Source organism: Pristiophorus japonicus, chromosome 5 (assembly GCF_044704955.1).
Source record: "Pristiophorus japonicus isolate sPriJap1 chromosome 5, sPriJap1.hap1, whole genome shotgun sequence".
Lineage (NCBI taxonomy): Eukaryota > Metazoa > Chordata > Chondrichthyes > Pristiophoridae > Pristiophorus > Pristiophorus japonicus.
Genome location: NC_091981.1, coordinates 21024223 through 21043483, shown reverse-complemented (window position 1 = coordinate 21043483; position 19261 = coordinate 21024223). Strand labels below are relative to the sequence as shown.

At 45.6% G+C, this 19261-nt stretch overlaps 1 protein-coding gene across 4 annotated transcripts in view; it reads right to left on the bottom strand.

The window, feature by feature from the left end:
- Window positions 1-19261, bottom strand: part of eci2 (enoyl-CoA delta isomerase 2) — a 267830-nt gene that overhangs the window by 139249 nt on the left and 109320 nt on the right. For all 4 annotated transcript variants that reach the window (XM_070879800.1, XM_070879802.1, XM_070879799.1 and 1 more), the window contains one exon: window positions 16858-17014. In XM_070879800.1, coding sequence (XP_070735901.1) covers window positions 16858-17014 — 157 coding nt within the window. The remainder of the gene's footprint in view (window positions 1-16857; window positions 17015-19261) is intronic.

Sequence of the window (19261 nt, the reverse complement as noted above, 5' to 3'; positions counted from 1 at the left end):
CTGTTAACGCTTTATGACCCATGTAAGAAACTTGTTTTAACGTGCGACGTGTCGTCCTATGGGGTCGGGTGTGTTTTGCAGCATGTTACTGGCAAGGGTCAGTTACAGCCGGTAGCTTGTGCCTCCAAAAGTCTGTCCCAGGCAGAACGGGGCTACGGGATGTAGAAAAGGAAGCGTTTGCATGTGGATATGCTGTAAAAATAATGCACCAGTACCTGTTTGGCAGGAAATTTGAGCTCGAGACAGATCACAAACCCCGAACGTCCCTTTTGGCCAACAACAAGGCCATAAATGCATCGGCCCGCATACAGAGGTGGGCACTCACGTTAGCCGCCTATGACTATAAAATTCAGCACAGACCGGCCACTGAAAACTGCGCCGATGCACTCAGCAGGCTCCCACTAGCCACCACCGAGGGGGCAACCGAGCATGCTGCTGAGATGGTCAAGGCTCACCTGTAACGCCCCGTCAGATTAAAGTCTGGACAAATGGAGACCCGTGCTGTTTTTAGTCAAGAAATATGTCCTGAATGGGGACTGGGCAGCCACGTACGGGGCATGCCCTGAGGAATTCAAACCATTTCACAGGTGCAAGGATGAACTCTCGATTCAGGCCGATTGCCTACTATTGGGAAACCGAGTAGTCATGCCCCAGATGGGCAGAGAGATGTTCATCAGCGAACTCCACAATGAGCACCCGGGCATTGTCATGATGAAGGCAATTGCCAGGTCACACGTTTGGTGGCCAGGGATAGATGCAGACCTGGAACTTTGTGTTCGCAGGTGCAACGCGTGTGCCCAGCTGGGCAATGCGCCCAGGGAAGCCCCCCTTAGCCCCTGATCCTGGCCCGCCAAGCCATGGTCACACATCCATGTGGACTACGCAGGTCCTTTCATGGGAAAAATGTTTTTGGTTGTAGTAGACGTCTACTCCAAATGGATCGAGTGTGACATTCTCAATTAAAGCACATCCTCTGCCACGGTAGAAAGTCTATGGGCAATGTTCGCCACCCATGGTCTACCGGACGTCTTGGTCAGTGACCATGGCCCTTGAATTCCAGGACTTCATGGCAGGAAATGGTATCAACCATGTCAGAACTGCACCGTTCAAGTCGGCCTCAAACGGCCAGGCGGAACGAGCAGTGCAGATAATCAAACGGGATGCTCAGAATCCAAGGGAGTTCCCTACAAAGCCGCTTATCACGCCTCCTGTTGGCCAATAGATCCCGACCACACTCGCTCACACCCGCAGAGCTGCTAATGAAAAGGACGCTCAAAACCAGGTTATGCCTTATACACCCCACCATGAAAGAAATTGTTGAGAGCAGGCGCCAGTCACAATGTGACTACCATGACCGGAATGCGAGGGCGCGATGTATTGATGTCAATGACCCTGTCTTTGTCCTCAACTACGCTGCAGGGCCTAAATGGCTTGCAGGCACTGTAATTACCAAAGAGGGGAATAGGATTCTGGTCGTTAAACTTACCAATGGACAAATCTGCCACAAACACGTGTGGATCAAACAAAAAGGAGGTTCTGCAATCCTACAGAAGAAGCAGGGGAAGAACACGATGTAGAGTTCACTCCTCCACAGGTGACCAAACACCGGAACCAAGCGGAGGAGTGCTCAGTCACTGTGGGCAGTCCAGACAGGCCTGAGGCACCGCAAACAGCAGACACTCAGGCCAGCGCCCAACAACCGGAGCCCCAACTCAGGTGCTCTACAAGGGAGCGTAAACCACCAGAGAGACTTAACCTGTGATTCCAATAAGACTTTGGGGGGGGGGGGGGGGGGAGGTGATGTCATGTATTCGACTGTCATTGTAACCCATGTATAAACTGACCTAAGTTGTACACCGTGAGAACATTGACCACTAGGTGGTGAACTTGTGGGAGACACTCTAAACCTGGACTTTCAGGTATAAAAGGGGAAGCTCCACCCACCTTCATCACTTCAGTGCTGGCTAATAAAGGTTACTGGTCACAGAGTGACCTTCTCTCAAGTATGGGCCTTGTGTGCATTTATACTGTATAGTAAGGACGTATCAAGCACCAGTTCAAATGGTCACAGGACGGGAGAGCAGAGAGTGCCAGTTTAAACTGTCACAGGATGAGAGAGTGGAGAGCGCCAGTTCAAACTGTTGTCGGCACAGGAGAGCGCAGAGTGACAGTTTAAACCGTCACAGGATGGGAGAGCACAGAGCGCCAGTTTAAATTGTCACAGGACGGGAGAGTGGAAAGCTACAGTTCAAACTGACACAGGACGGCATAAGTGGAGAACGCCAGTTCAACATGTCACAAGAAATGATATTGGTTCAGAAGATCAAGATGTAGAATCAGTTTGGGTGGAGATAAGAAATAATAAGGGAAAGAAGTCACTGGTGGGAGTGGTCTACAGGCCCCCAAACACAAGCCACACTGTTGAACAGATTATAAATCAAGAAATAATGGAAGCTTGTAAGAAAGGTACGGTAATAATCATAGGCGATTTTAATCTGCATATTGATTAAGACAAATCAAATTGGCGAAGGTAGCTTTGAAGAAGAGTTCACAAGAGTGTATGCAGGATGGTTTCTTGGAACAATACGTTGTGGAACCAACCAGGGAGCAGACTATTTTAGATCTGGTAATGTGTAACGTGTCTGGATTAATTAATGATCTTGTAGTGAAGGAACCTCTTGGGAAGAATGATCATAGCATGGTAGAATTTCAAACTCAGTTTGAGGGTGAGAAAGCTGGGTCACAAACTAGTGTCCTGAACTTAAATAAACTACAAAGGTATGAAGCGAGAGTTGATTAAAGTGGACTGGGAAAATATATGAAAGAGTAACACTAGAAAAGCAGTGGCAAACATTTAAGGAGATATTTCATAACTCAACAAAGATATATTCCAGTGTGAAACAAAGACTCTAAGAGAAGGATGAACCATTACTGGCTAACTAAGGAAGTAAAGGATGGTCTCAAATTTAAAACAAAGGCATACAATGTTGTGAAGAACAGTGGAAGGCCAAGGATTGGGAAGTTTTCAGAAACCAGCAAAGGACGATTAAAAAACTGATAGACAGTGAAGATAGCATATGAGAGTAAACTAGCAAGAAATATAAAAACCGACAGTAAGAGCTTCTACAGGTATATAAAAGGGAAGCGAGCAGCTAAAGTAAGTGTTGGTCCCTCAGAGGATGAGACTGGGGAATTAATAATGGGAAACAGGGAAATGGCAGAGACTTTGAACAAATATTGTGTCTCGGTCTTCATGGTAGAAGACACTAAAATTGATAACCAAGGAGTTATTGGGGATGGGGGAGGGGGAACTTAAAACTATCACTGTCACTAAAGATAAAGTACTAGGCAAACTAATGGGACTAAAGGTGGACAAGTCCCCTGGACCTGATGGCCTGCATCCTAGAGTCTTAAAAGAAGTGGCTGCAGAGATAGTGGATGCATTGGATGTAATCTACCACAATTCCCTGGAAGCAGGAGAGGTCTAAGCGAACTGGAAAACTGCAAATGTAATGCCCCTATATAAGAAAGGAGGGAAACAGAAAGCAGGAAACTATAGACAAGTTAGCCCAACATCGGTCATTGGGAAAATGCTGAAGTCCATCATTAAGGAAGTAGTAGCAGGACATTTGGAAAATCATAATGCAGTCAAGCAGAGTCGGCATGGTTTTATGAAAGGGAAATCATGTTTGACAAATTTGCTGGAGTTCTTTGAGGATGTAACAAGCAGGTTGGATAAAGGAGAACCAGTAGAGATCGTGTATTTGGATTTCCAGTAACATTCGATAAGGTGCCACATAAAAGTTTACTGCATAAGAAAAGAGCTCACGGGATTGGGGGTAATATATTAGCATGAATCGAGGATTGGCTAACTAACAGAAAACAGAGAGTCAGTATCTTCTGGAATTTTGTGAGGGTGTTTCCGGTGGAGTGGACAGGGGAGAGCCAGTTGATGTGGTGTATTTGGACTTTCGGAGGGCTTTCGGCAGGGTCCCACACGAGAGATTGGTGTGCAGGGTTGGGGCGCATGGGATTGGGGGTGGTGTGCTGGCGTGGATTGAGGGCTGGTTGTCAGGCAGGAGGCGAAGAGTGGGAGTAAGTGGGTACTTTTCAGAGTGGTGGTGACTGGTGGGGTTCCGCAGGGTTCTGTGCTGGGGCCTCAGCTGTTTACATTGTGCATTGATGATTTAGACGAGGGGATTGGGTGTGGTATCTCTAAGTTTGCGGATGACACTGGGTTGGGTGGCGGTGTGGGCTGCGAGAGGGATGCTATGAGGCTGCGGGGTGACTTGGATAGGTTCGGTGAGTGGGAAAATGCATGGCAGATGAAGTGTGGTGTGGGTAGGTGTGAGGTTGTCCACTTTTGTGGTAGAGACAGAGAGACAGACTGTTGTCTGAATGGTGACAGATTGGGAGTGGGGGGGGGGGGGGGGAGGCCTGGGTGTCATGGTGCATCAGTCAGAGGGTTGGCGTGCAGGTACAGCAGGTGGTTAGGAGGGCGGGTGGCATGTTGGCCTTCATAGCGAGGAGATTTGAGTACAGGGGCAGGGAGGTGTTGCTACAGTTGTACAGGGCCTTGGTGAGGCCAGCCCTGGAGTATTGTGTACAGTTTTGGTCTCCTAACTTGAGGAAGGACATTCTTGCTGTTGAGGGAGTGCAGCGAAGGTTCACCAGACTGATTCCCGGGATGGCGGGACTGACATATCAAGAAAGACTGGATCAACTGGGCTTGTATTCACTGGAGTTCAGAGGAATGAGAGGGGATCTCATCGAAACGTTTAAAATTCTGACGGGTTTAGACGGGTTAGATGCAGGAAGAATGTTCCCAATGTTGGGGAAGTCCAGAACCAGGGGTCACAGTCTAAGGATAAGGGGTAAGCCATTTAGGACCAAGATGAGGAGAAACTTCTTCACCCAGGGAGTGGTGAACCTGTAGAATTCTCTACCACAGAAAGTTGTTGAGGCCAATTCACTAAATATATTCAAAAAGGAGTTAGATGTAGTCCTTACTACTAGGGGGATCAAGAGGTATGGCGAGAAAGCAGGAATGGGGTACTGAAGTTGCATGTTTAGCCATGAACTCATTGAATGGCGGTGCAGGCTCGAAGGGCCGAATGGCCTACTCCTGCACCTATTTTCTATGTTTTCTAGGATAAATGGGTCATTTTCCGGTTGGCAAACAGTGGCTAGTGGGGTGCCACAGAGATCAGTGCTGGAGCCTCAACTATTTACAATTTATATTAATGACTTGGATGAAGGAACAGAGTGTAACAGCCAAAGTGGCTGATGATACAAAAGATAGGTCGGAAAGTAAGTTGTGAGGACGATGCAAATGATCTACAAAGGAGATATAGATAGGCTCAGTGAGTAGGCAAACATTTGGCAGATGGAATATAATGTGGGAAAATGAGAGATTATCCACTTTGGTAGAAAAAATAAACAAACTACTATTTAAATGGGGAGAGATTACAAAATGCTGCAGTACACAGGGGTCTGTGGGTCCTTGCATTTGAAATACAAAAAGTTAGCATGCAAGTACACCAAGTAATCAGGAAGGCAAATGGAATGTTGGCCTTTATTGCAAGGGGGATGAAGTATAAAAGCAGGGAAATCCTGCTCCAACTGAACAGGGTGTTGTTAAGACCACACCTGGAGTACTGCGTATCGTTCTGATCTCCTTATTTGAGGAAGGATATACTTGCATTGAAAGCAGTTCAGAGAAGGTTCATGAGGTTCAGTCCTGAGATGAAGCGGTTGTCATATGAAGAAAGGTTGAGCAGGTTGGGCCTATACTCATTGGAGTTTAGAAGAATGAGAGGTGATCTTATTGAAACATACAAGATTCTGAGGGGTCTTGACAGGGTAGATGCAGAGAGGATGTTTGCCCTCAAAGGAATCTAGAACTAGGGGGCATAGTTTCAGAATAAGGGGTCGCACTTTTAAAACAGAAATGAGGAGGAATTTCTTCTCTCAGAGGGTCGTGAATCTTTGCAATTCTCTACCCCAGAGAGCTGTGGGGGCTAAAATATATTTAAGTTGGAGATAGACAGATTTTTGAATGATAAGGGAGTCAAGGGTTATGGGGAGCGGGCGGGGAAGTAGAGTTGAGGCCAGGATCAGATCAGCCATGATCTTGTTGAATAGCGGAGCAGGCTCGAGGGGCTAAATGGCCTACTCCTGTTCCTAATTCTTATGTTCTTATGTTCTTATTTTGGGATGGCAGTGCAAGTGGTGTGCCACAACTGCAGCATGTGAACGTTTGTGGAGAGCATTGTGATCCTGGACAACCACGTTTGCAGTAAGTGCCTGCATCTTGAGGAACTTCAACTCAGAGTTGTTGAGTTGATGTCTGAGGTGCAGACATTGCGGGGCATCAGGGAAGGGGAGAGTTACTTGGACACTTTGATCAGGGCGCAGTCACACCTATTAGGCTCGGTACTGGTACAGATCTGGTTAGTAGTCAGGGACAGGAGGGTGTTACAGAAAACACGGAGATAACAGGACCCCAGGTGCAGTGTTGGAGGAGCCTTGGCATTTGTCTTATCCAACAGATATGAGGTTCTTGCTGCCTGTGTGGATGAGAGAAAAGCCTGCAGGATCGATGAACAAACTGACCATGCCACCATGGTACAGGAGGACATTCAAGTGAGGGCAGTTCAAGGGAATGTAGGTAGGGAACAATAGAGGAATAGATACTGTTCTCTGTAGCCATGACCAGGAGTTCCGAAGGTTGTATTGCCTGCTGGGGTTAAAGATATCGCCAGAATAAAAAAAAAAGTGAAAACAGAATGAGTAAACTACCAAGAGACATAAAAACAGACTGTAAAAGATGCATGGAAAAAGGAAAAGATTAGCAAAAGTATATGTGGGTCCTTTACAGGCTGAGACAGGAGAAATTATATTGGGGAATAAGGAAATGGCAGAGAAATTAAACAAATACTTTGGGGCCGATATTCACCATCCCCAAAGGGACGGCTACCGCGGGGTTTGGGCGGCCGATCGAAAAAAATTGATCTGCCGCCGTGGTTGGGTACTTTTCCCTCCCCGAGCCATATTTAGTTCGGGGGCAGTGGGGGGGGTGGGGAGGGGGGGGGGGCGGGTTGAAGCCAATGTAAAGGTAGGTATCCAGCATCGAGGTCTGCAGCGTGCGGGCCGTTGAAAAGCGGCCAGGACAGGGATTTTCAGCTCCAAAAAGGTATGAGTTCTTCAAGCAATGCCCAGTGAGGTTTTCGACTCGGTGCTCGAACACGACACCACTGGAGTGTTGCCGTGATCGGGGCCTTTTGGTAGGGAAATAGTTTTATTAATTTTATTGTTTTTATGTTAGATTGCATCATCTGAACGATTTAGGTTTTCATATAGTTTTATTAATTGCTGCTCAGAGGTTTGCTCATACTTTTGGACAACTTTCAGCTCTGTCTCTTTAGTGGAGGTGTGTGGGCTGCAGAGACCTGCTTGGGAGGGTTCATCCTGAGGATGGGAAGAGTATTGGGTGGGCGACACCTGATACACCTGCTCAGAAGCAGGGAGGCAGGCAGGAGAAGGCGTCGCCATCAGCACCGTGCAGAGAGGTAGCACACAAGGGAGGCAGCAGCCATGATTTGTTCATTCTGTGCCAGACCAGTGTGCCTGCTATCTTGACCGGCCCCAATCAGGATTGCGGTTGGCTGCTTGGGGACAAGGGATATCCCCTGTCCACTTGGCTGCTCACTCCACTGCAGAACCCCAGGACAGCGCCAGAGCATGCATACAATGACGCTCATTGAGTCACCAGGTGTATCATCGACCCGTGCATAGGCATCCTTAAGCAGAGGTTCCGGTGCCTGGACTGCTCTGGTGGCATGTTGCAGTACTCTCCTCAATGGGTCTCCATAATCGTTGTGGTCTGCTACATGCTGCACAACCTGGCCATCATGAGGGGACAGCCGCTAGAGGTCGAACCAGCAATACCACCTGAGGAGAAGGAGGAAGAGGAGGAGGATCCCCGTCGCCCCAGAGCTATGAGGTGTCAATCCATTGCCACCCTGGAAGGGCCGGGTGTGGACTGGCCAGCACCCTCCTGGAATGGTGCGTCCTCACATATATGGAGGTGCCGGACATCTCCCTCCATGTAATATGTACTGCCTGTCTGCCAGGTCTCCCCAGGTCAGGAAACAGTATTCTTCTTCTGTCCTCCATATAGAAACATAGAAAATAGGTGCAGGAGTAGGCCATTCAATAAGATCATGGCTGTTCATTCACCTCAGTACCCCTTTCCTGCTTTCTCTCCATACCCCTTGATCCCTTTAGCCGTAAGGGCCACATCTAACTCCCTCTTGAATATATCTAACGAACTGGCATCAACAACTCCCTGCGTTAGAGAATTCCACAGGTTAACAACTCAATGAAGAAGTTTCTCCTCATCTCGGTCCTAAATGCTTAACCCTTATCCTTAGGCTGTGACCCCTGGTTCTGGACTTCCCCAACATCGGGAACATTCTTCGTGAATCTAACCTGTCCAGTCCCGTCAGAATGTTTTATGTTTCTATGAAACCTCCTCTCATTCTTCTAAACACCAGTGAATACAACCCCAGTCGATCCAGTCTCTCCTCATATGTCAGTCCTGCCATCGGGGAATCAGTCTGGTGAACCTTCGCTGCACACCCTCAATAACAAGAACGTCCTTCCTCATATTCGGAGACCAAAACTGAACACAATATTCCAGGTGAGGCCTCATTAAGGCACTGTACAACTGCAGTAAGACCTCCCTGCTCCTATACTCAAATCCCCTTGCTATGAAGGCCAAAATGCCATTTGTCTTCTTCACCGACTGCTGTACCTGCATGCCAACTTTCAATGACTGGTATACCATGACACCCAGGTCTCGTTGCATCTCCCCTTTTCCTAATCTGCCGCCATTCAGATAATATTCTGCCTTCGTGTTTTTGCCACCAAAGTGGATAACCTCCCATTTATCCACATTATACTGCATCTGCCATGCATTTGCCCACTCACCTAACCTGTCCAAGTCACCCTACAGCCTCTTAGCACATTCTCCTCACAACTCACACTCCCACCCAGCTTAGTGTCATCTGCAAACTTGGAGACATTACACTCAATTCCTTCATCTAAATCATTGATGTATATTGTAAATAGCTGGGGTCCCAGCACTGAGCCCTGCAGCATTCCACTAGTCCCTGCCTGCCATTCTGAAAAGGACCCGTTTATCCCGAATCTCTGCTTCCTGTCAGCGAACCAGTTCTCTATCCACGTCAATGCATTACCCCCAATACCATGTGCTTTAATTTTGCACACCAATCTCTTGTGCAGGACCTTGTCAAAAGCCTTTTGAAAGTCCAAATACACCACATCCACTGTTTCTCCTTTGTCCACTCTACTAGTTACATCCTCAAAAAATTCTAGATTTGTCAAGCATGATTTCCCTTTCATAAATCCATGCTGACTTGGACCAATCCTGTCACTGCTTTCCAAATGCGCTGCTATTTCATCTTTAATAATTGATTCCAACATTTTCCCCACTACTGGTGTCAGGTTAACCGGTCTATAATTCCCTGTTTTCTCTCTCTCTCCTTTTTTAAAAAAGTGGTGTTACATTAGCTACCCTCCAGTCCATAGGAACTGATCCAGAGTCGATAGACTGTTGGAAAATGATCACCAATGCATCCACTATTTCTAGGGCCACTTCCTTAAGTACTCTGGGATGCAGACTATCAGGCCCTGGGGATTTATCGGCCTTCAGTCCCATCAATTTCCCCAACACAATTTCCTGACTAATAAGAATTTCTTTCAGATCCTCCTTCTCGCTAGACCCTTGGTCCCCTAGTATTTCCAGAAGGTTATTTGTGTCTTTCTTCATGAAAACAGAACCAAAGTATTTGTTCAATTGGTCTGCCATTTCTTTGTTCCCCATTATAAATGCACCTGATTCTGACTGCAAGGGAGCTACGTTTGTCTTCACTAATCTTTTTCTCTTCACATATCTATAGAAGCTTTTGCAGTCAGTTTTTATGTTCCCAGCAAGCTTCCTCTCATACTCTATTTCCCCCCTTCTAATTAAACTGTTTGTTCTCCTCTGCTGAATTCTAAATTTCTCCCAGTCCTCAAGTTTGCTGCTTTTTCTGGCCAATTTATATGCCTCTTCCTTGGATTTAACACTATCCATAATTTTCCTTGTTAGCCACGGTTGAGCCACCTTCCCCGTTTTATTTTTACTCCAGACAGGGATGTACAATTGCTGAAGATTTTTAAATGTTTGCCATTGCCTAACCACCGTCAACCCATTAAGTATAATTCGCCAGTCTATTCTAGCCAATTCACATCTCATACCATCGAAGTTACCTTTCCTTAAGTTCAGGACCCTAGTCTCTGAATTAACTGTGTCACTCTCCATCTTAATAAAGAATTCTATCATATTATGGTCACTCTTCCCCAAGGGGCCTCGCACAACAAGATTTTTCCTTTCTCATTACACATCACCCAGTCTAGGATGGCCAGCCCTATAGTTGGTTCCTCGACATATTGGTCTAGAAAACCATCACTAATACACTCCAGGAAATCCTCCTCCACCATATTGCTACCAGTTTGGTTAGCCCAATCAATATGTAGATTAATGTCGCCCATGATAATTGCTGTACCTTTATTGCACACATCCCTAATTTCTTGTTTGATGCTGTTCCCAACCTCACTACTATTATTTGGTGGTCTGTACACAGCTCCCACTAGCATTTTCTGCCCTTTGGTATTCCGCAGCTCTACCCATACAGATTGCAATCATGCAAGCTAATGTCCTTCCTTACTATTGCATTAATTTCCTCTTTAACCAGCAATGCTACCCCGCCTCCTTTTCCTTCCTATCTATTCTTCCTGAATGTTGAATACCCCTGGATGTTGAGTTCCCAGCCTTGGTCACCCTGGAGCCATGTCTCCGTAATCCCAATTATATCATATTCGTTAATAGCTGCATGCGCAGTTAATTAATCCACCTTATTACGAGTACTCCTTGCATTGAGGCACAGAGCCTTCAGGCTTGTCTTTTTAACACACATCCATCAGTGTCTCCAGCTCCATAAATCAGTGAACTGTTGGTTCACCTTGCACCTCTGACACCAGCCATCCTTCCAAACTCCTTCCCCAGCGCTTCCCCAGCCCCCCTCCTCAGGATCTTGCTGCAAATCTTGGCCTTGCGGGCTCGTTGGAAACTCTTGCCTGCATGCTGAATTTCTTCGTGGTGATAATGCTCAAGTTAAGACAGCCACACCGCTGGAAAATCCACTTTGGAAGGGTTTAATAGCACTGGAACCAAATTGTTCACCGAGCTGAATATGGGGTGGCTCAGCCACGAAAAAATTGCACCAATAATGCCCCCAAAAAGGTGAGAGGAGCACCAGCTTTCCAGTGGTACTGAATTTCGGGCCCTTTGTGTCAAAAAACCTCCTGGAAATAGCGGAGAATTAAGGGTCTAGTGAGAATGAGGAACCGAAATAAATTACTATTAGTACAAAAGAGTACTGGAGAAATTAATGGGGACGAAAGCCAAAAAATCCCCTGGACCTGATGGCCTACATCCTTGGGTTTTGAAAGAGGTGGCTATAGAGATAATGGATGCATTGGTGGTCATCTTCCAAAATTCCATAGATTGTGCTAAGGTTCCCGCAGAATGGAAGATAGCAAATGTAACCCCGCTATTTAAGAAAGGAGTGAGCGAGAAAACGAGGAACTACAGACCCACATCAGTAGTAGGGAAAATGCTAGAATCTATTATTAAGGACGTGGTAACAGGGCACTTAGAAAAGAATAATAGGATTGGGCAGAGTCAACACGGATTTATGAAAGGGAAATCATGTTTCACAAATCTGTTATGAGTCTTTTGAGGTTGCAACTAGCAGAATAGATAAGGGGGAAATCAGTGGATGTGGTGTATTTGGATTTTCAGAAGGCATTCGATTAGGTGCCACACAAGAGGTTATTAAACAAAATTTGGGCTCATGGGATTGGGGTAATATACTAGCATGGATTGAGGATTGGTTAACGGACAGAAAACAGAGAGTAGGAATAAATAGGCTGGCAGACTGTAAATAGTGGGGTACCGCAAGGATCAGTGCTTGGGCCTCAGCTATTCATAATCTATCTCAATGATTTGGATGAGGGGACCAAATGCAATATATCTAAGTTTGCTGAGGATACAGAGTTAGGTGGGAATGCAAGTTGTGGAGGAGGATGCAAAGGGAGATAGACAGACTATGTGAGTGGGCAAGAACATAGCAAATGGAATATTGTGGAGAAATGTGAAGTTATCAACTTTGGTAGGAAAATTAGAAATGCAGAGTATTTTTTAAATGGTGAGAGATTGGGAAATGTTGGTGTTGAGGGACTTGGGTGCCCTTGTAAACAAATCACTGAAAGTCAACATGTAGGTATAGCAAGCAATTAGAAAAGCAAATAATATGTTGGCCTTTATTACAAGAGGATTTGACTATGAGTAAAGATGTCTGACTGCATTTTTATGGAGCCCCGGTGAGACCACACCTGGAGTATTGTGTACAGTTTTGGTCTCCTTACCCAAGGAAGGATGCACTTGTAATAGAGGGACTGCAACAAAGGTTCACCAGACTGATTCCTGGGATGGGGGGATTGTTCTATGAGGAGAGGTTGAGCAGACTGGGCCTATATTCTCTAGTGTTTAGAAGACTGAAAGGTGATCTCATTGAAACGTACAAAATTCTTACAGGATAGATACAGGGAGGATGTTTCCCCTGGTTCGGGAGTCTAGCACCAGGGGTCACAGTCTCGGAATAATGGGTCAGCCATTTAGGACTGAATTGAGAAGAAATGTCTTCACTCAGAGGGTGGTGAATCTTTGGAATTCTCTATCCCAGAGGACTGTGGAGGCTCAGTCGTTGAGTATATTCAAGACAGAGATCAATAGATTTTTGGAAATTAAGGGAATCAGGGGATATGGGGATAGTGCAGGAAAGTGGAGTTGAGGTAGAAGATCAGCCATGATCTCATTGAATGGCGGAGCAGGCTCGAGGGACCGAATGGTCTATTCCTGCTCCTATTTCTTATGCTCTTATCAGGAAAGATTCAACAGACTGGAGATCTTTTCTCTCGGAAAGAGAAGGCCGAGTATGACCTAATAGAGGTCTTTAAAATTATGAAGTAGTTTGATGGCGTAGATGTAGAGAAAATGTTTTCACTTGTGCAGGGCAGGGGTGGGGGGCGGGGGCGGCAGTGAGAGAGTCCAAAACTAGGGTCATAAATACAAGATACACTAATAAATGCAAGAAGGATTTCAGGAGAAACTGCTTTGTCCTGACGATACTTAGAATGTTCAATGAGGAGCCTAGAAGAGCATGCTAGGAGCAGCACCAGGCATACGTGAAAATCAGGTGCTAACCTGGTGAAGCTATAACACAGGACTACATGCATGCTAAACAGTGGAAGCAGCATGCTATAGACAGAGGCTAAGTAATCCCACAACCAATGGATAAGATCAAAGCTCTGCAGTCCTGCCACATCCAGTCATGAATGGTGGTGGACACCCAACAGGAGGAGGAGGCTCCTTGAGCATCCCCAACAATCTTCAGCCAGAAGTACCGAGTGGATGATCCATCTCTGCCTCCTCTCAAGGTACCCACAATCACAGATGGCAGTCTTCAGCCAATTAAATTCACTCCACGTAATATCAAGAAATGGCTGAGCACACTGGATACAGAAAAGGCTACAACAACATCCCAGAGACCGTGCTGAAGACCTATGCTCCAGAACTAGCTGCGCCTCTAGCCAGGTTGTTCCAGTACAACTGTAATACTGCCGTCTACTTGAAACTGTGGAAAATTTCCCAGGCGTGTCCTGTCCATAAAAAGTAGGACAAATATAATCCGGTCAATTACTGCCCCCTCAGTCTACTCTCAAACATCAACAAAGTAATGGAAGGTATTGAGGGAAGGGACAGTGCTTTCAAAGTGGCACTTGTTCACCAATAACATGCTCATCAATATGTTGTTTGAGTTCCACCAGGACCACTCAGCTCAATACCTCATTACAGCCTTGGTCTAAACATGGACAAGAGAGCTGAATTCCAGAGGCGAGTGGAGTGACTGCCCTTGACATCAAAGCAGCATTTGACTGAGTGTGGCACCAAGGAGCCCTTGTAAAACTGAAGTCAATGGGAATCAGGGGGAAAATTCGCCACTGGCTGGAGTCATACGTAGTGCAAAGGAAGATGGTTGTAGTTGTCGAAGGCCAGTCATCTCAAGCCCCAGGACATCGCTGTAGATGTTTCTCAGGTCTTAGGCCCAACCATCTTCAGCTGCTTAATCAATGACCTTCCCTCCATCATAAGATTAGAAGTGGGGATGTTTGCTGATGATTGCACAGTGTTCAGTTCCATTCGCAATTCCTCAGATAATGAAGCAGTTCGTGTCCACATGCAGTAAGCCCTGGACAACATCCAGGCTTGAGCTGATAAGTACCAAGTAACATTCACACCATACAAGTGCCAGGCTATCTCCAACAAGACCGCATCTAACACCCGCCCCTTGACATTCAACGACATTACCATCGTCGAATTCCCCACCATCAATATCCTGGGGGTCAGAATTGACCAGAAACTTAACTGGACCAGCCACATAAATATTATGGCTCCAAGAACAGGTCAGAGGCTAGGTATTCTGCTGCATGTGATTCACCTCCCGACTCCGCAAAGCCTTTCCACCACCTACAAGTCATAAATCAGAAGTGTGATGGAATACTCTCCACTTTCCTGAATGAGTGCAGCTCCAACAACACTCAAGCAGCTCGACATCATCCAGGACAAAGCAAACCGCATTATCAACACCCTATCTACCACCTTAAATATTCACTCCGTTCACCACCTGCACAACGTGACTGCAGTGTGCACCATCTACAAGATGCACTGCAGCAACACGTGAAGGCTTCTTCGACAGCATCTCCCATACCACCTAGAAGGACAAGGGCAGCAGGCCCATGGGACCACCACCATCTCCAAGTTTCCCTCCAAGTCACTTACCTGACTTGGAAATATATCATCGTTCCTTCATTACCGCTGGATCAAAATCCTGGAACTCTCTACCCAACAGCGGGAGTGCCTACACTATATGGACTGCAGCGGTTCAAGGTGGTGGCTTACTACCACCTTCAAGGGCAACTAGGGATAGAAAATAAATGCTGGCCTTGCAAGCAACATCCAGTGAATTAATTAATTTTAAAAAGTATAACTTTGCTACCACATGGAGTAGTTGTGGCCACTAGCATAGATGCATTTAAGGGGAACCTAGATAAGTACATGAGGGAAAAAGGAATCGATGGATCTGCTAATAAGGCGAGATGAAGTAGGGCGAGAGGAGGCTCGTGTGGAGCACAATCATCGGCATAGACCAGTTGGGTTGAATGGCTCGTTTCTGTGCTGTCATTTCTATGTTATGTAATTCAGACGTTAACACTGTAGATTGGACAAGATGCCAATGCTGAGGCACCAGAACGAGGAACTATTAAATATTGCAGTGTACTCAGCACCAGTTAAGGAGACTCTGCCATCAACATATAGGTATATCTGTAATGCCAATTTCCAGCCTACTGAATCAAAGTTCCATAGCCACGACCAATCATGTTAACCAGGTGGCTTGAGCAGAAAGAGGCCAGCCAAAATCTCTATAGGAGAGAAAATGTAATCACTAAACTGAAATTACTTCCTACAGATACAATCTTAAAAGGTTTGTGTAGAGGAGTAATCTATATTGAAAACACTTCCTCTGACTTAAGTTCCCTTCAATTCACCATAACTGACACAAATATTACAATGTTAAAGATAAGGCATGTCAAAAATAATGGGAAATGGGAAGCCAATACTAGTGAAATAGGTTATGATCCAGATATACCATAGCATTAGAATAACTTGGGAAGAAATCTTGCATAGCATGGAATCACAGCCATACATTTCAAATTCTCAAACTGCCATGGGGGAATTTGAACTAACCTCCAGATTACTAGTCCAGTAACTAACTGCTATACTACTGTGCCCTCTTACAAATACAAAGAAGTCAGACAATAAATTGTGCAATATAAAATAATTCAGGAGAGTATTGGGGAAAATTGAGTCAATAAAGTAATGCCATGATAAAACATTTTCTTTGGAAAGAAAAAAAAGGTAAAAATCAAAAATGCCAAGTTCTACATATGATGAATGACCACTTGGGTATGGTAACAGAGGGCACCTGAACCATGGAAACATACTACAGCAAGAAACCAACACTTTTAAAGAGAAGAAAAGGACAAAAAAAGTGGGGAGGAAAATTGAAATTTTTCTTGTAAAATACAGTCTTCATTTTTGCTAAAAGATTTACAGATTTTGATATTCACAGGAATGAGAAAATGGGATCACTAACTTCTTTAAATTGGGAACTGGCTAGCATTATTTTGAAAGGAAATGGGTGCAGCAGCCTCTTGGGGATTTTGTAATTGAAGTGAAAGTATCAGAATGGATGATCCACTCAAACCGTAACATATACAAGATGAATTGGAAACCCCTCTGCCAAAAAAACACCATTATATATTCTGCCAACTCAGATTTTTACCTATCCTGCTGAGACATGTGCAGAACAATCCTCCCAATCCCACTTTTGTTTCAGTTTAATTTCTTTCTTGTATGCTTTACAATATGTGAATCCACCAGTTGAGTCAGTTCTTTCGGATACAAAAGTAAATTATTTAAAAGGTATATTCAGATGGTTGATGCAAAAGCCAATCATCTAACTTCAATTGAAAATGGTGAGCTTTCTCAAATAATGAGTTCTTCCCCTGACCATTACTTGCATTTTCCAATTTAAAAAGTATTACCTGTTTAAACAATGCATATATCTGCAATTTTACTTCATTTCCAGGGTCGTTCTTCAAAGTCTTCAACTTATCCTTTGATTTATCAAATTCAGCTTCTGTTGCAACCATAGCAGCTCCGGTTATGTGCAGCTTAACTGCTGGTAAATTCCGGACCAATCTGCAAAATTAAACACATCAAACCGAAATGGACTTAAAAAATTAGAACAGATAGTTGAACATCATCATTTTTAAAAAGGGCTTCAATGTAGTTAGCCCTCAGTGCTGATAAATGACACCAACAACAGCACCTCAAATCAATGTGTATTTAGTATTGGGTCGATACCAATAATAAATAACCTGAAATTCAAGTGTAATATTGAACATTTCAACATGCAATTTGTGTGCTAGCACCAGAAAATAATGACCATGAAAGCAATGGGGAGAAAAAAAGAGCATGAAGTTGCCTTTGTCAAAGTCTAACGAATTCAATAATGTCTTTCAAGGACAAGAACTTGCCAGCCCTACCTGGTCTGGCCTACATGATGGCAGTCCCACACTATGGGGTCAAGTTTCGGGCCATGCCTAGAACGGCGTAGCCCCGACATAGACGCCCGTTTTTCGCACCTAAAAGCGCGACAAAAACTTACCTTGGAATTCTCGGCCTCCCTGTAGGTCCCTCGGAGCGGCGTGCAGACATCAGCGTGGGGGGTGGGGGTGCGGAGCCACAGAGTCTCGTTGATTCCGCAAGAGGAGGGTGGGCGGGGCTAACTAAAATCCGAGGACGTCGTGCCGGCAGCCCTGCGAGTGCGCGTTGGAGCGCACGCGCATGTGCAGTAGGTCACAAACATTAGCACTCAACCATTTTGAAAAGAACTTGAAGAAAAGTGCTGATTTGTTTCGTGGATCTCTGGAAAGGCTTGGGATTGAATCTTGGTGATTTTTTTGTGACTGAAGGAGTGCTTTTAGCAGCACTATTGAAGAAATCACCTGCTGAAATCAGTGAGTGCTGCTTTTTGCTGCTAAACTTCTAGAACAAGTGCTGCATAGGTGCATGCAAAATAAGGATTGCATGCTTTGAAAAATAAGCTGTCAATTCAATACAGCAATGGAACAATGTCCACCAAAGAATTCCTTGCATGAGGAAGGGGAGATATTAGTAAACGTCATTGAGCAGAGATGGCAGGAGCTGGATACCAGCAACAGAGATCGCATAAAAGTGCCACCTAAAGAAATGAAGAAACGCTGGAACCAAGTTGCAGAAGATTACTGTGCAGTGGTGCATACCATGAGATCTGGAAGCTAGTGTAAAAAGAAATGGCACGACCTTGGTCAAGCAATTAGTGTAAATATTTTCATTTTTTAATGTAATCGTATTTGAAATGTGACCATCTGTATGTCCCACCCTGCAGAAAGACGCACTCTGTAAAAAGTTATATTTTACTCTTTGCAGAAGAAATTGGCCCACAACAAAAGAGAAGCAACTCGAACAGGAGGAAGCACGCCCAATCTACATCCACTGACACCCTTGGAACAGAGGGTAGCTGCCATGATGAGTCGTACATGGAGAAAAGCAATCAGTACAGCACAAGCTGGGCCCACACGCGAGGAAGAGGGCAAGTCCTGAAAATGCATCGTGGCCCTTCAAATCAACCTGCTGCCTGACCTGCTATGTGTGAGAGTACTCATGCCACCCTTTATTGTGGTGATGATGGCGGCGGCAACGACGACGACGACGATGATCCAGAACAAGAACCAATAGAACCAGATGCGGGCGATCCAGACTGGATGCTGACAGCGATGACTGAAATGTCTACAGGGGAGACCTTCCAAATTAATGTTTATGAGCCCACATTAAGGGGCATTAGAGTTTCAACCCCTTGCATAGGTTCTGGTTCCACTTTCCATGGATTTGATTCCGATGTTGCGGGTCCCAGTGGTGCTGCTGGTGTAATGCAGCAGTTTACAGCTAGTGCCCCACCCTCCGAGCCTGCGCCTCGCACTCGCATAGGTTCTGGTTCCACCTTCCATGGTTTTGATTCTGACGTTGCGGGTCCCAGTGGTGCTGGTGATATGATGGAACAGTTTACACCCATTCCCCCACCATCCCAGTCCACGGTTCGCACTCGAGTGCTGCCGTCTGGAACACCGAGCGCCCCACTGACCCAGCCCGCGCCTCCCAGTATCGTGGTGCCGTTTGGAACACCGAGCATCCCACTGTCCCTGCGTAGTGATGCAGCGAGGCAGACCCAGGCAGAGGAGAAGGAGACACGCTCTCCTGAGATGCAGCGTGCAACAGATGCGGCTCAGGTTGTGGCATTGGGTGTGGAGACCAATGAGCTTACCCGATCACTCATCGGTAGAGTCAGTGCAGTGGGTGAAGAGGTGACGGTACTGATGGGAGAAATAGCAGTAATGACATGGGAAC